Source organism: Dama dama, chromosome 32, assembly GCF_033118175.1.
Source record: "Dama dama isolate Ldn47 chromosome 32, ASM3311817v1, whole genome shotgun sequence".
Lineage (NCBI taxonomy): Eukaryota > Metazoa > Chordata > Mammalia > Artiodactyla > Cervidae > Dama > Dama dama.
This window is the reverse complement of record NC_083712.1, coordinates 29,728,242-29,746,122: the sequence shown is the minus strand read 5'-3', so window position 1 is coordinate 29,746,122 and position 17,881 is coordinate 29,728,242. Positions and strand designations below refer to the sequence as shown.

Here is a 17,881-nt window from a genome sequence, read left to right as displayed (position 1 = left end):
CCCACCCCCCACACCACAGAGAGGACAATTTTTGATGTCCTGCATGCTATGTAGATTACTCCTTGTACTGTAGCCCCACAATGCCAAAGTATATTAGAGGTAAATCTTGCTAAAATGAACATTCAGAGAAATGACTCCGTTTAGAAGTTAAATTCTCTCTCCTCCACTGGATTCCAACTCATATCACTGTAAGCATTAGATTAAGTCAACTTTAAAAATGAAAACCACTCTTCTCCCCAAGTTTGCTTTATAATTTCAAGAATAGGCTTCACAATGATGAGACTTTCTCCCAGCTGTACCATGAGCCTGCTTGCTCTGTAATGTTCTAAAGCACAGAGAATTTGGTCTTTAGCAATTTGGCAATGTCCAGGGAGGAAGGGGAAACATCTGAAGTTATTTTTACTTTTGCAAGTCCTCTGGTTGTACACAGTGAATGCTAGGGTGGGTCAAGTATTGTCTAGAACCTTCAGGGTCTTTTTTTTTTTTTTTTTTTTTTGCATGGCCTCATTTCCGTCTTCCTGTTGCTAGGAAGGGGAGCTAAGCATGAGAAAAGCGTGTTTACAATACTGGACCATCCTGTCCAGCACAAGGCTCTCTTCAAAAGAGTACAATTCACTTCACCCACTGTACTTTGGATGCCCCATTCTTCTGAACCAAACCACCCTCCCCTGAATATTTTCAAATTGCATATTTACCCACCTAAGCCATAAAAATACCACTTTCATTTGAACATTGCATCATGGCTTAAAATCTCCATGGGGACACCAAGGGAAACCCAGGTACTTATTTTTGTATTTGAAACCACCTCTTGGAATCCCACCAAGCCTCTGATTAGAAGGCATCTCACCGGGGCCTCCCATACCCTCTTAAAGCCCCACAGTAGTTTTACAAGGAAGAGTTTAACTACTATCTATATTTTTCACTTCACAGTGACAAACTGTTTAATTATAACATGCTTTTCTATTAATCTGGCATATTTTCCATAAGCAACCAAGCATTCCCCTTTAATGTAAAAACGCCCTGAAACTTTGCTCCATCTTTGGTTTTTGAACTACAAGACAGAACAATAATAAAATAAACAAAGATAAAAAGGCTTTAGTTTTAAAGGGGCATCTAGTCTCTCACCTTTGCTCCAGAACAATAGGAAAATCCTTTGATTAGTCCAGTGTGTTAAAACTTGGAACACTGCCTTCAATTAGCCATAGTTAATTGTTTAACTGTTTAAGCTTTTCAGTCTTTAAGGAGTTAGAGGTGGTGTTTCTCATAAGGTCCACAATTAGGAAGTTAAGACACAGGTAAGTCATTGATATGACACTTCTCATTCACTGGAGGGAAAGATGAAGTTGGAAGCTACTTAAGTCCAATTCTGTGGAGGAGGGAAACCAAGTCAGCTCTCTGTCTTGGGCTTCCAGCCAGTTTGGTGTAAGGTGTCACTCAGCATGAATTAAAATAAAATCTGTTTTTGTCAAAAGCAAAGTTTTAAAACCAGCTAGGAGAGAAAGCCAGTCTGCTGTGCTTCATTTTAAACGCTGAACAGTAGTGCTAATGAAAAAAATATGCACTCAGGTTTGGGCCACGCTGTAAATCTGGCATGCCACAATAAAAGTTAATACACGCAATTGCCAACATTTTCTCAGAAAACGACTCGAAATAACGTCTGAAAGCACATCTGCTAACTATTTGACACTCATTTCCCAGGACTTTAGTTCTATTAGGGGGACTGTTGACTTACAGGGCACCCCTCCGACCATTTGCTGCAGTCTGCAAGCCAAGATGGCACTGTGTCCCTCCATTAATTTCTCACTTATGCTCCGCAAATTATCTCTGCGGAGGACCAGCCTGCAGGCCAGATGGATGCTGAATTAGTCAACCTCTTGGAGCTGCTGATAGATTTACATCCAGAGTTCTGCTGGTCTATTATTTTCTCTCAAATCTTCAGCAAATAGAGTTTTGAAAAAAAAACAAAAAAGTAATCTGAGACTCGGTATTCTGCCTTCTTCAGAGCTATGATTTTTTTTTTCCCCCATCCAAATGCGTCATATACCCCGCCCTCATGAATCTTTTGGTAACGGATGGCTGTGCCTGGACTGCATTCCTCTGCCTCACCGGCAATCACTAAGGCAGCTTCTGAATCCTAAGAATGTACCCATTTGCTAGCCAAGTTGAGTGTAAAATGACTGGGGCAAAGCAAGCGTTGGGCAATATTTTCTTCTCCACTCTATATGCAGGGGTTCCCTCCTTCTCTAATTAGCACACACTGGGTACCGAACATCACAGGGACTGTGCTCAGCCCTTGTCGTTTGATCCTCAGCACCTCCCACCGCGGTAAACACACTTATGACGCCCATGACGCAGGTGAAGGAGGTACGGCGAGGTGTCAATTCCCAGATTCACTCAGCTTGCAGGCTGCAGACCACTCACTATTCCCACCCTGCCGGCCTCACCCAGGGTCCGCGCTCTGGAAGGCACGCGGAGACTGTTAAGTTACACGTGGCGGCGTCAGTTTGCCGCGGCCAGAGGTGTAACTCCTGCCGAAGGATCAATGACTCGGCCCGCGAGGCTGGAGGTGGGGACAAGGACACGGGGGGCAGGGGTCCAAAAGGCCGTCGCCTCGCTATACGGAAAAAGCCAGATCGCCTGTTGTGCTTCCTTCCTTTTGGCGGCCCCGGGATTCGCGGCGCGCGGGCGCCTCCTCCGGAGCCAAGGGCGTGGGCATCTCCATGGGGCATTTTAGGAAACCCAGTCCAACGCCCCAGCACGTGAAGGCACAGCCTTCCAGCAAGCGCCCCACATGCACGCCTTGGGGCTGGCTAAAACAGCTGCAGTACTCTCCAGGGGCAGGCAGCCACCAAAGCAAGACTTTCCTGGCTAAGCCTGGGTTATTTTCCAGCGTTTAAAATATTTGAACAAAAACGGCTGGAAATTAAAAGTTTTTTGGTAAGTTCACTTTTAAGCAGTTGAACATTTTTTTCCAAGGGTCAACCGCAGTCTACATATCCCTAAATAATAAGATTCTCAAGGGAGTCAACGCTGATTTTGGCTTGTAGGGTGAAGGACAGCAAAGGCCGAGCCCTGCAAAGGTCCTCAAACAGAAGAGAGCAGAAAGAAGGTCGCTCCGCGCCCCCTCGGAGCCAGAGGCCACCGCCTCGGATTTAGAATAAGAACAGAAAGACCGCCAGCGAGGCTGGGCAGAGGGACTACGCGTCTTGCGACCCCGACCCGGCCCTGTGCCCCCCAGCCCGGCCTGCACCCCCAGCCTGCGCGGGAAGTTATTGTGGGTTTCACTTCATCAGTTACGGTCGCTCCCCCACCCCCCCCCCCCCACCAGCCCGCAGCCCTTCCCAGAGCCCACGGGGCGCGTCAGCCCGCGGCCCCAGGGAACATTACCCGAGATTAAGACCTCCCTCCCCGGACGACGACCCATGTTTTCCCCACACTCCACCTCCTGCACTCCAAGAAACACGGGCGACTCGGTTCCGAGCCTCCTCGGAAAGCGCTGCCAAAGCACAGAACGTCAGGCACCGACTTGACAAGGCAGGGTGACATTTCCTCCGCGGCGGATTCCCTCTGCAGCTGGCTCTCGCGGCCGGCCGGATGGCAAGGCACAAGTCTAGCTTACGTGTTAGGATCATGGTGTCCGGCTTCTCTCTGCACATCAAGTGCGGCAGGGGACGGCGGGGGCGCGGTGGGGAAATCGAGGCAGCCCCAGGCAGCTCGGCTCCGGCGCCGGGACCCACGGCGGCAACCGAGACGCGCGCGCCCCTCCGAGAGATCCTCAGAGCATCCTTGCTCGCAACCCCAGAAAGAATGCGGGGTTTGCCCGAGATCGAAAAGCGGGAGCGCTCAGAGAGCTGAGCCAGAAGCCCGGGAGCGCTGCTGGCTCCTGCCGCAGGGAAGTTCGGCCATGGCAGGGACCGGAGCGCGGCACCCTCGTACTAGCCACAGGAGCGCTCTGCCTCCCGCCTAGCCGGCAGGCCGCGCCCTCCTGCAGCGCCCACCCCTGAGGGGAGGAACTAGACCCTGCGCGTCTCCTCCCCCCAGCCGCCAGGGTCTCCAGCAGCACCTCCCGCCGGCCTCAGGCCCCGCCCTGCTCTCCCGGCCCCGCCCCTCACGCCCAGGCCACGCCCCTCATCCCGCACCGCCCAGCTAGCCCGCCACCGCCTGAGGCCTCCCCTGGCCGCCCCCCTTCAAGCCCCGCCCCGTCCCTCCTCCGCCCGGGGCTGGAATGCTTTTCCCCTGGCCGGCAAATCGGCTAGAGGAAGCGCCTACAAGTCTCCCATTAGTGGTCTTGGGGGCAAAGGCAAATGCTGGACCCTGGAGGCATTTACTTGCTGGGGAGGTCTGGGCTCCACGCTGGGAACACCGCGCACTTTCCCTCATCTATTTCTTGGTAGCTTTGCACACTTTTTTTTTTTTTTTTTTACTTGTTACCCTGCCTTTCATCATGATGGGAACTGCATAAATTCCTGGGAACCAAGGCGAGGTGGGGAGGGAGGGGTGAATCAGTGTTGCATTACATGTAAAATGGGAAGAAGACAACCTGTCCCTTGGACATTCATCATTCAATGCTAAGGTGCGCAAGGGTACAGAGGAATGTAACTGACGCTGTGGTAGAGAGGGACAGCTGTTACTCCACGTGTCTAGTCTCCTGTGTGCAGCCAGATCCAAAGGTTTCCTAACCAAAGCCCTTGGGCCGCAACCCAGTACAGCTCCTGGAACTGGTAGAGCAGACTCTAGACTGCAGAATTAGAATCTCTGATTTTGAGAATCTGCCTTTTTTTTTTTTTTTAAACAAGCTCTTGGGTGATTCTGGTGCACTGCAATTTGAAGACCCCTGATATAAAAGGAAGCTTTATTTTAAAATATTACAATTGACTATAATCTCTGTAAAATTAAAAAGAAAAAAAAAACTCTGATCGAGAGTGCATGAAAATTTCCTTTGAGGCTAGTCAATGCTTTCTGCCTATTTCCTCTGGGTAAAGAAAACACCAACCTAAACCCATTCATTAAACAAATACATCCAGAGCATTTATTTACCATGAGCCAAACACTGTTCTAGGCCCTGGAGATTCAGCAATGAGCAAAAAAGATACACATCCCTTCCCTTCTGGAGTTTACTTCCTAGTGGGGAAGATGCACAATAAACAAAATAAGTCAGTGAAATATATATAATGTCTTAGATGGAGATATATAAAGTAGGGGAGGGGATGAGGAAGCTTGGAGCAGAGTCTGTTTTCAAATAGGGTTAAATACAATGGGAGAATTTAGTCTCATGATTGGTTTAAAATGTATTGATTTCATAGCTGGGTCTTAGTTGACATACACGACTTTTTCACTCCATTTTCTCAAAAACAAAATAAAAACACTCATTTCACCACTGACTTCCTAATTTACCCAAACCGGAATTGGGCCCTGAGGAGTGGCATCCTGGGAGTGCATGGGGCTCCTCTATTTAATGGTTATTTCCAGGGCTTTTACCTACTTAGAGCTGCTGGGGACCCCAAGATAAGCAAGGGCAGGCCCGCCTCTGCCCGCTCAGAGTTTAGTCTGCTAACAAAGCAAAGGGCTTACGAGAAAGAGTTCTTGTAAGGGCCTGAAAAGTGGGGACCCGACCTGGCCCAAGAAGAAAGAAAAGGGAATGTCCCTCTGAAGTCCGGGAGCTGGAAGAACGCTCAAAACAGCTGCCAGCAAGGGGAAATTCGATTCAGGAGAAACTGGAAAAATAAAGGCAAGAACTTTCAATTCCCTACACTACTGTGCTGACAATTTTTAAAAATCCTTAACAGCAAAAAACAATGTAAACCACTATAAAGAAAGAAGGCATCCCGTGATCAGATTTGCATTTTGAAATCTTTGCTCAGTGTGCAGTGTGTACTTCTTCAAAACTTGAAAAAGAGGAATATTTCCCTAAACTTCCCTTATACACTATATTCTCTTGTTTAGAAACAATCCAAAACTTAAAAATATAGATACTCTAAGCCTCTCCTCCAAAACATATCAATTCTCAGAATATGTTCTTAATGCTTATTATTAGCTGGTTGAAGTTGTATTTTTCTTGAATTAGGTTTCCAGGAGTCTGTGCAAGCCTGATGTACCATCTGCCACTGTTATTAATCTTTCCAGAATAAGAACCGATAATGTTAATATTTTTGTCTCTTCTTAAGTCTCATTCCTTTCTCCTTGATTATTTTTTTTAATATCTTTTGATGTGGCCCATTTATTTATTCATTTTTGGCTATGCAGCATCTTTGTTGCTATGCAGGCTTTTCTCTAGTTGGGATGAGCGAGGGCTACTCTTGGCTGTGGTGTGCGGGCTTCTCATTGCAGTGGCTTCTCTTGTTGCAGAGCGTGGGCTTTAGAGCATGTGGGCTTCAGTAGTTGTGGCGCATGGGCTTGGTTGCTCTGCAGCATGTGGGATCTTCCCAGATCAGGGATCGAACCCCTGTCTCCTGCATTGGCAGGCAGATTCTTTACCACTGAGCCACCAGGGAAGCCTCTTTCTCCTTGATTATTTATGTTGTCTTCTCTTGTTTCATTCCATCTCTTTGGAGGTTTGTGTGATGTGGATTGCTCACTATTTAAAAATAATAGTAACTCCAGACACATTTGCCTTGGTGATGCATTGGTTTTCATATAGCCTCCCCTGAATCTCATCATCTTCTTCCATTCTTTGGTTTCCTAACTGAGCCTGTGAACTGGGCCAAATCCCAAACTTTATTTTTTAAATTCTTACTCCCGTTAGAAATGGATATGCTACATTTAGAAAACTGCTACACTTGTAGAATGTGGCTGAAACAGGGACTTTTGGAATAGGCCACTTACCAACTGTGTGATGAATATATTACTTAGCCCCCTAAACTTTAGCTTCATCTTTGAAAAAAGAGGTTTGAAATAGTGCATATCTCATGAGGTTTATCATGAAGATTGATAAGCTCATGCACATTACGCTTAGCACATAGTAAGTACTTGATAAGGGTAGACATTATTATTATATATTACTAAATGGGCACATCAAACTAAGCCATGCAGTTAGTATTTAAATAGCCATCTAGGAGAAGATGAAAACAAAACAAGATTTTGATTTCAACCTTTGCGAATCTGAGAAACCTGTACAAACTGGGGCAAGGAAGAAGTGGGGACATCATTAAGAGTTAAATACACAGTGGTCCTTTCCGGATAAAAGAGGGTCCCCAGGAAAGAGCAGTGTCCTGCCTCTCCATTTAACCATCAACTCATCACCCACGGTTTCATTTGTCTATCACTGGAAGACGCCCCTAGCCTGGGTTTGTTAACCAATGCGTGGCATGAGATTTGGATATTGAAACACTGGACTCCAAGAGGCATGGAATAAGGCAGCCCATTTCCCTGCCCACAGTATATATGGTCCTCTGATACTCCTTTGATAAATGAGAATAAAAAGCCCTCACAGGGACTTCACTGGGGGTCCAATGGCTAACACTCTGTGCTCCCAATGCGGGGGCTCCTGGTCAGGGAGAGAGATCCTACATGTCACAACTAAAGATCCTGCATGCCACAACTAAGAAAGATGCAGCCAAATAAATAAATATTTTTTAAAAAATCACAAATTACCCCAGGTTTTGTTGCTACTGTTGCTGCTGCTGTTCTCAATGGTAGGTTAAAACCAACAACAAAGAAAATATTTGACATAAGGACCTGTGATGCTGCCCTTCACTTCCTGTCACGCTCCTCTCAGTTGGAGCATCAATTTCAAGTTATTCACAAGGATAGCCAGGCTCTGTCATCTACGTGGATGTTTTCATGTTCAAGGGTTGTATTACCAAGGTAAACAAACCACACGGTGAACTTCTAAACTGCCTAACAGAAGGCTGGGTGACTAATTGGGCTACTCTTTGATTCCCGTGTGTGGTAACTCGCTTCAGTTGTGTCCCTTTTGCGACCCACCAGGTTCCTCTGTCCATGGGATTCTTCAGGCTCTTTTCTGATGATTAATATTATGTATCATTGATATTGCCCTAGGGCATCCTTCTTGCTTTTTTTTTTTTTTTTTTCCATTAAAGAAAAGAATAGAACTCTGGTATCTACAGGCAGTCAGGCAGATAATGCCAGTGAGGAAAGCAAGTCACAGTGGGATGGTGAGAAGTTGAGGAACCAGGGCCCCTCCAAGAGGGCAGTGTCACTCAGGCCTACTTGGTTGTTGGCTTGTGTTAACAGAGCAATCCACTGACCTGGGTTTAAAGCATTTTTTTTCAAGAGCCCCTAGATTTCTAAATTTTTACACCACATGTCCCAATTTTTAGATGCCAGCAACTAATTTAAAAAAAACATTGAAACCCATCCCAGGTTCAACTTTGGGCTTCATTTAGCCCTGGGGCAGCTAGCTTAAACCTCTGCTCTAGTGATACAAGCCAAGCAATCTCTTTAAAAATTTATTTCTCTCCCACAGGAACTAAAAGACTTCTGCACTTAGAGAATGCTGTAATATAATTTGTGTTCAATGGACCATTGTGAAACGTGTGTGGGAAATAGTTTTTTATTTTTACTGTTCAAAGGAAATTTAATAATAGAAAGCAGTGAAAATAAGTTTGTAAACAGTATACAATTCAGAGAAATAATTAAATTTGAAATTTAATGGTTGTCCTTAAAACATTCATTTATGGTTAAGCTTCCATGACCCAAATCTGGATTCTTTTCCCACTGTCTACCCTGGTATTCAGCCTTTTCCAAAATATTTGAAACCCAGATGCCAGCAGGTATAGGATGATGAAAGAAGAGAAAAAGCAAGGTTTAGGAGGTGAAATAAATTAGCCTGCTTTTAATTCTACCTAGAATAGTGGAGCCTGGCGGGCTAGTCCATAGTGTCGTAGAGTCGGACATGACTGAAGTGACTTAGCATGCACGCATGCACACAATAGCTCTCTTATTCAGTCAGGCCTTTTTTTTTACTACATCTTTTGAACACATGAAGTTTAAAATATGGGGAAGGTTAACAATCTATCAGTCAGCTTTAGTTCAGAGGAGGAAGTCCCTTGTTCCTGCATAAAGGTGGTAAAAATCTATTTTCTGGATAATAACTTAAGCCTCAAATATGATCCAGTCTAGCACAGAACTTTTATTATTCAACAAATATATATTAAACCCTAGAAAAAGGAGATGTGCTGATGATACAAAATTGAACAGGAATAAATAGGTTCTTGGATGTTATGTACAGAATGGTGATTATAGTTAAGAATATCTTACTGCGTATTTGAAGGGCTTCCCAGGTGGCACTAGTGGTAAAGAACCCACCTGCTAATGCAGGAGAGGTAAGAGACTTGGGTCCGATCCCTGGGTCAGAAAGATGCCCTGGAAGAGGAAACGGCAACCCACTCCAGTATTCTCGCCTGGAGGGGTCCTGGGTTCCTCAACTTCTCACCATCCCACTGTGACTTGCTTTCCTCACCAGCATTACCTGCCTGAGTGCCTGTAGATACCTGAGTTCTATTTTCTTTTTTAATGGAAAAAATGAAAGAGGGATGCCCTTGGGTAATAACAATGATATATAATATTAATCATTAGAATAGAGCCTTGAGAATCCTGTGGACAGAGGAGCCTGGTGGCCTACAGTCCATGGGATCTACAGAGTCGGACATGACTGAAGTGACTTAGCATGCATGCATATTTGAAAGTTGTTAAGAGTAGATTTTAAAAGCTCTCACCGTAAGAAAAAAAAAATTGCAACAATTTGTGGTTCAGTTCACTTCAGTTCAGTCACTCAGTCGTGTCTGACTCTTTGAGACCTCATGGACTGAAGCACACCAGGCTTCCCTGTCCATCATCAACTCCCGGAGCTTACTCAAACTCATGTCCATTGAGTCAGTGATGCCATCCAACCATCTCATCCTCTGTCATCCCCTTCTCCTCCCGCTTTCAATCTTTCCCAGAATCAGGGTGTTTTCAAATGAGTCAGTTCTTTGCATCAGGTGGCCAAAGTATTGGAATTTCAGCTTCAGTATCAGTCCTTCCAACGAATGTTCAGGACTGATTTCCTTTAGGATGGACTGGTTGGATCTCCTTGCAGTCCAATGGGCTCTCAAGAGTCTTCTCCAACACCACAAAACAAAAGCATCAATTCTTTGGTGCTCAGCTTTCTTTAGAGTCCAACTCTCACATCCATACATGACTACTGGTAAAACCATAGCTTTGACTAGACGGACCTTTGTTGGTAAAGTAATGTCTCTGCTTTTTAAATATTTTGTCTAGGTTGGTCATAGCTTTTCCTCCAAGGAGCAAGCATCTTTTAATTTCATGGCTGCAGTCACCATCTGTAGTGATTTTGGAGCCCCCCAAAATAAAATCTGTCACTGTTTCCATTGTTTCCCCATCTACTTGCCATGAAGTGATGGGACCAGATGCCATGATCTTAATTTTCTGAATGCTGAGCTTTAAGCCAACTTTTTCACTCTCCTCTTTAACTTTCATCAAGAGGCTCTTTAGTTCTTCTTCACTTTCTGCCATAAGTGTGGTGTCATCTGTGTATCTGAGGTTATTGATATTTCTCCTGGCAATCTTGGTTCCAGCTTGTGCTTCATCCAGACTGGCATTTTGCATGATGTACTCTGCATATAAGTTAAATAAGTAGGGTGACAATATTCAGCCTTGGCACACTCCTTTCCCAATTTGGAACCAGTCTGCTGTTCCATATCCAGTTGTAACTCTTGCTTCTTGACCTGCATACAGATTTCTCCGGAGGCAGTTAAGGTGGTCTAGTATTCCTACCTCTTGAAGAATTTTCCAGTTTGCTGTGATCCACACAGTGAAAGGCTTTGGCATAGTCAACAAAGCAGAAGTAGATGTTTTTCTGGAACTCTCTTGCTTTTTTGATGATCCAACAGGTGTTGGCAATTTAATATCTGGTTCCTCTGCCTTTTCTGAATCCAGCTTGAACATGTGGACGTTCACAGTTCATGTACTATTGGAGAATTTTGAGCATTACTTTGCTAGAATGTGAGAAGAGTGCAATTGTGCGGTAGTTTGAGCATTCTTTGGCATTGCCTCTCTTAGGGACTGGAATGAAAACTGACCTTTTGCAGTTCTGTGGCCACTGCTGAGTTTTCCAGATTTGTTGGCATATTGAGTGCAGCTCTTTCACAGCATCATATTTTAGGATTTGAAATAGCTCAACTGCAATTCCATCACCTTCACTAGCTTTGTTCATAGTGATGCTTTCTAAGGCCCACTTGACTTCGAATTCCAGGATGTCTGGCTCTAGGTGAGTGATCACACTATTGTGGTTATCTGGGTCATGAAGACCTTTTTTGTGTCGTTCTTCTGTGTATTTTTGCCACCTCTTCTTATAATATTTGTGGTGATGGATGTTAACTAGACTTATTCTAGATTTATCACGGTGATCATTTTGCAATATATACTTATATTGAATCATTATGTTATACTCCTGAAACTGATATAATGTTATATGCCAATTATATCTCAATTTGGAGCTTCCCTTTGGCTCAGCTGGTAAAGAATCCACCTGCAATGCAGGAGACCTGGGTTCGATCCCTGGGTTAGGAAGATCCCCCGGAGAAAGGAAAGGCTACCCACTCCAGTATTCTGGCCTGGAGAATTCCATGGACTGTATAGTCCATGGGATTGCAAAGAGTTGGACACGACTCAGCAACTTTCACTTTCATACCTCAATTTATAAAAACCTCAGTAAATGACGAAAACAAACAAAAAAATAGAATATAACAAGAAGGCTTGGAAGAGAAAGCTCTTCGGTAGAAAATAAAAACAAATACAGTCTGCCACAGTTCACTGGTGTGCTGGACATGCTGAATTCTCAATCTTGGTTTGGTAAACCAGTGGGCATGCTTTCCTGAGATAATTATAATATTCACAGTAGAATCTCCTTTGAAAGGTTATTTCATTTAATACCTGAGATAGTTAATCAGCCCATGGTCTCACAGCCCAAATGGCAGAGAAGTGACCCCAGGACCCCTAATCAGTGCCTGTGCCACCCCCAACTTCCATCTGTGCTTCACCAAGGATGGCTCTGATTCTTTCAAGTGGCCTTTGACAAAATTTGCGATCCTTTTTGAATCCACAGAAGAAAATGGCCTAATTTCCCATTGAATTAGCCAATTTTAATGGCATGTGTTTGATTCTTTGTCTATTCTGACATTATCCTCAACTGAACAGGACTTTTTTATTTTTGAGCTTGTAGCAAATAACTTATTGAAAGCTGAGGATGGACAATGCTATTTTATAAGAACTAATAATATTTAATCTTTTGCTTTCTTATTTAACTTTTGTGACTATAAAATGTTCATTGTTTAAAAGTTTGGAAAATATGAAAAAGTATAAAGAAGAAAATAAAAACCTCATAGCTGCACTACCAGAGACAACTGGAGCTGATTTACATTTTTATGTCTCTCTTCCCAGTCTGTTTTTCTAAGGACAGATTCTTTGTTGTACAACATTGGGATCACAATGTATATTGTTTGTAACATTTTCTTTCACTTCATATACCTGAAGAATATAGCTTTTTAAAGTTGCTTCATATTTCTTCTTATGGATATACAACAAACTGTTAATCAGTATTGAACTTCAAATTTTTCCCCATTTTTCCTTTAACAGACATTCTTGTATAAAAAATTTTAAACACCAAGAATGATAATTTCCTTTAGGAAAATTCACTTACTTTGAATTGAGAGGCAGAAGGACATTAGGACATTTGATATATGTTTCTAAATTGTCATTCAGAAAGTCTGTACTTATTTGACATTTTCACCAGTGTCTGAATGTACCCATTTCTCTACAATGTTAAGCATCGTAACATTATAATTTCCATTACTAATTTAATAAGCAAAAATACATTATCTCATTATCAAGTCTACATTTGTTTGAATATTAAACTGGATTAATTTATTATAGTAAAATATATGTAACATAAAATTTATTTTAACTGCTTTTAAGTGTACAGCTCAAAGGCACAGAGTGCATAACATCATTTTTCTAGCTGTCACTACTATCCATTGCCAGAGTTTTGTCATCTTACCCAGCTAATTCCCCATTCTTCTTTCCCTAGCCTCCAGGAACCACTGTTCTACTTGCTGTCTCTGGGAATTTGACTATTCTGTGTAGCTCATATAACTGAAATCATACAGTATTTGTCTTTTTGTGTCCAGACCTTTTGTTATACTGGTTGAGTGTTTTCATATTTATTAACCAGTGATAATTTTAAAACTTGCCTATCTAATCCCACAGTTTTGTTCTTTTTTTTTTTTTTTTGATGAAGCATTTTGTCTTTTCTTAAAGATACTAACCATTTATCATTTATTATAAAAATATTTTTAGGAGTTTGTTATCTACCTTTTAAGCTTGATTATGATATTTAAAAAATTAACAAACAAAATTCAAAGATCTTATTTGTTTTTCTTAATGATTAACTAGGAATTTACTTAAGTAGTTTTCCCAATGTGGTTTGAAGCCAGAAATGCTAAGACACAAAATCAATTTGCAAAGCAAGGTCATTTAACAGGTGGGACTTTCGCTTTAGTTATAAGTTTCATTATTCACTCAAAGAAATATTCTAGGTATCTTATTTGATTTTTCTGTTTACTCTAGCATCACATATAGATGCTATATATAGAGTAAGGCCTCCATAAATACTTACTGCAAAAGGCTGGCGGGTTTAGTGTATAAGTTGGAGACCTAGGGGCACTGAGTTTCCATAGTTTTGAAAATCTGCGTGAAATCATTCATGAGTTTGTTTTTACAAAAGAGATGTTTTGTGTTCACCTGAGTTGTAATGTGTTGCTTTTCTTCATAGTAGATTGCATCTTAAAAATACTATGGCATGGGTTAGGGCGACTGCCTGAAAAATAATAAACAGCTCTTTTTCTCAGCTGCTAACTACAGCATGTTGGCAATTATAGTATTATTTCTGGAAACCCCTACACAGCTCCAGATCATTAACTTACTTTAATGGCCAGCAGGAGAATGAAGTTGCAGCCAGTCGTCAAGCTTGACTTTTCATGCATAGCTAACTCAGTCAATTATCTCTTATGAATTCAGTTGAATTAAGCTGCTTGGGGGGAACTACATGACAACACATTAGACATTTTAAAAATAGCCCTGGTTACAGGAGTCATGAATTGTGAAAGACTGACGTTTGAAGATTTATCAGGAGATACCAGAGTAGATTGACTCTTCTCCTATACAAATATTCTGCTGCTGGACTCACAGCTATTTCTGTATTGATTATTGTCATCTTTTTCATGGGTTGACAAAACAAACATACAATAAAGGGCAAAAAAATTAGAAAGCCCACTCAATGTCACAACTGAGTTCTCCAGGTCTGAATTAGAAAAATGAATCTGTGAGGGTCCTTCAGTTCATGCATGTGTAGAAGAAAGAATACTGATGTAACTCACGTTTCTGCCCTGGTCACAGACACTATCAGTGACCTTGAGTTGCTTACATAATATTATCGCCTGTTCCTTAGTTTATCTTAAAAATTAGATATATTAGACATATATGATATGTTTGTATTTTGTTTTACTGCGCTGTGCTCAGTGCTCAGCTGTGTCCAACTCTTTGTTACTCTATGGACTGTAGCCCACCAGGCTCCTCTGTTGATGGGATTCTCCAGGCAAGAATACTGGAGTGGGTTGCCATTTCCTTCTCTAGGGGATCTTCCCAATCAAGGGATCAAACCCGCATCTCCTGCATTGGCAGGCGTTTTCTTTACCACTAAGCCACCTGGGAAGCCTCTATATTTTATTATAGATAAATAAATACAGATATAACTTATATGACAAGACAAGAATACTGGATCATTTAGCTAAGGATTTTAGGCTGAAGACATAGTATAATTTGGAGGTGAACATTATTATCACAGATAAGATATTTAACTCAGAGAGATTATACTTAGCAGCTTGCTTGATTTAACATTGTTAAGAACTGAAGAAGCAAAATCCTGGGTCTCTCTGCAATGATACTTGTGAGCTTGGAGCAGGTTTTTGGGTCCCACCTTTCCTAGAATGTAAATTGAGGGGACAGGACCAGTGATTCTCTCAGTTGCTTTCAGCCAACTATAGGTTCTAGTTTGTCCTGATTTACAGTGTAAAGCTGAATTTACACTCTCATTCCTTTCCTTGTTTAGAGCTCTAACATATCCAACTTTCGAAAAATCTACTAATTTAAAAACATAGTGGAAAGGAAGAAGCATCCACTCTTTCGGCCACCATGCCTCACACCAATTCAAAACAGATCATGGTGTCCCCTGAGTGCACAAATCCCAGGATTTCACCTGCTATGGCAGAACTCTTTTCCCGTGACAGTTTCTCACGTACAGAGCCACATTTCTTGAAAATCCCCAAGTAAAGCTGAACACCCTCCTTGACTATCACTGAGGCACCATGAGGTATGTGGTGTGGTCCCTATACAGGCTCGTGAAATTCGGACCATGCAGATTGGTTGTGTAGAATTTCAAGGCTCTTTGCCAAAATGACCTTCTTAAAAATGATCTCTTCCTTTTTTCCTGTGTCATTGCTCTAATTTGCCAATCATATTTTGATTTTAATCTTCCCATCTGGATTTTGAAGTGGAATACCTGTATTTGTGTGATTTCTTTCACACTTTTCACTAAGAGTTATTTTCCACTTTTCATTCATTTAGTCTCTCTTCAAAATTTATTCTCCTTTGTAAGAACCCTATTGTGATTGTTATAAAAGAATATAAAACCACCATGGCAAAGTATTACTGACAGAATATTTTGGATCCATGCATTTCCTCATAGTGATACAAACAGTTTTAAAACAACTACCAAACTAATAAAAAGATGACAATATATGTGCTGGCTGTCTTGCTTTTATGCACTAAAACCTGCTACATCTGAGCCATTATCTAGTATGTTTGGCATGTAACAATACTCTTTTGCATAGTGCTCTTAAATATAAATGAAATTTCATTTTCAATAATATTCAATAATTAAGCAGGATATTTTGTTGTATTTTCTTCTGATCTTTTTCTTCTCTCATCTTCCATTTCCCACCTCCCAAATGTTTTTTTCCCCTTTTATAGCCCAACTATTTCACATTCTGGAAAAGGTAAAACTATGAAGACAGTCAGAAAAAGAGATAAGCAGTTGCCAGGGGTTAGAAGGGAGGGAAAATGATCAGGTGAAGTATAGAGGACTTTTAGGGCAGTAAAACTACTTTGTATGATACTATAATAGTAGATACATATTATCATACATTTGTCCAAACCCATGGAATGTTTAACACCAAAAGTGAATCTTAAATGTTGACTGTGGACATTGGGTGATAATGATCTGTCAGCGTAGGTTCATCAGTTTTAACAAATGTACCACTCTGGTGAGGGATATTGATAAAAGAGGAGGTTATGCATGTGGGAAAGGGATTGGAGTTATATGAGAAATTCCTTCCTCTCAATTTCACTGTGAATATACATCTGCTGGAGAATATAAAGCCTATTAAAAAATATGAGAGGCTTTAGAAGAACATGGAATCTCAAATGATAAGGACACCAAACACCATAACTGTTTTGGTGTCCTATTAAGAGTAAATATAGAAAATGGAGCAAAAGGGCAACATCTGAGTTCATGGTAACTGAGGATTTCTCAGGACTGATGAAAGACTTCAATTCACAAGTATAGGAGGAATAATGTATACCAAGCAGAATAAACAGAAATCCACACCTAGACACCATTTAGTGAACCTGCAGAATATTACTAAAAGAAACAAATATTAAAAGCACTTGAGAGAAAAGAGAAATCATCTACAGAAAATGGTAATTAGATTGATGGTGTACCTCACAACAACAAAAAAGCAAGTCAGAGAACAGTGGGATATCTTTGACTTGGGGTGGGAAGATAACTTTGAAGTATGTGCCCCCCAAATTTTTTTAAGGATGACGGTAAAAAAACATTTTCAGGTAAGTAAGAATAGAAGGAGTTAACAACCAACAGAACTTTACTAATGGAGATTTGGAAAGACACACTTAAAGAAAAGGGAAAATGACCTTAAAAGTCTGAGATTCAAGAAAGAATAGAGAGCAAAGATTGCAGGTAAGTTGGGAAAAAACCTTGTCTATGGAAAATAAAAACAGTATTAACAATGATAATAACAGGTTTATTTGTGGAGCTTAAAAAAGCCAACTACAGAGACAACAGCAAGTCAGGAAAGAATAATTGCAGTAGAGTGTTCTAAGGTTCTTGTGTTTATTTATTAAGTATGCATAGCAATATTTCAAGAATAATCTCTACAAGAATAGAAATAGTGCATTACTTCTAAACTAGTATAGGGAAAAACTGGAATAAGAAAAGAAAGATTTTGAAATGTTCTGAAACATAAGAAAACAAAGATTTTGAAATGTTTTGAAGCAAAAAAGGCTGAGGATAAAGACAAAGGAGAGAGCAGGTCAAATGAAAAACACAAAATGAAGGGACACATATATTCAAATATATTAGTATTTATCAGTAATAATATAAATGGTCTCAAGTTGTCACGTAAAAGTTGAAACTTACAGATTATATTGGTCACTTAAAAATAAAAATACAGCTATATATTATTTGAACTACATTAAAAAGATTGGAATATGGAAAGGCTGAAAGTAAAAGAATAGAAAAGAATTTACCAACCAAATACAAATCTAAAAAAATTACGGTACCTATGTAAATACAAATAAAAGGCTTCAATTCAAAAAGGACTATAAATGATGAAAACTTATTACACGGCACAAAAAAAGCTCATTTAATGAGGAAAATAAAGTAATTCTGAAGCTGTGTGCCTCTAGTAAAATAACCTCAAAATTTACAAAGCAAATATTGATAGAATTTGAGGGAGAAATGGACAAATATCATATTGGTGAGAGATTTCAACATACTTCTCTCAAT

At 41.2% G+C, this 17,881-nt stretch overlaps 1 protein-coding gene across 6 annotated transcripts in view; it reads right to left on the bottom strand.

Moving 5' to 3' along the window:
• Window positions 1-17,881, bottom strand: part of DLC1 (DLC1 Rho GTPase activating protein) — a 409,749-nt gene that overhangs the window by 42,928 nt on the left and 348,940 nt on the right. The window contains exon 1 of one of the 6 annotated variants that reach the window (XM_061134631.1): window positions 3,620-3,970. The exons of 4 other annotated variants lie outside the window; for them this stretch is intronic. In XM_061134631.1, the coding sequence (XP_060990614.1) occupies window positions 3,620-3,656 (37 nt within the window). In that variant the 5' untranslated portion in view covers window positions 3,657-3,970. One more of the 6 variants, XM_061134632.1, reaches the window with a different exon arrangement.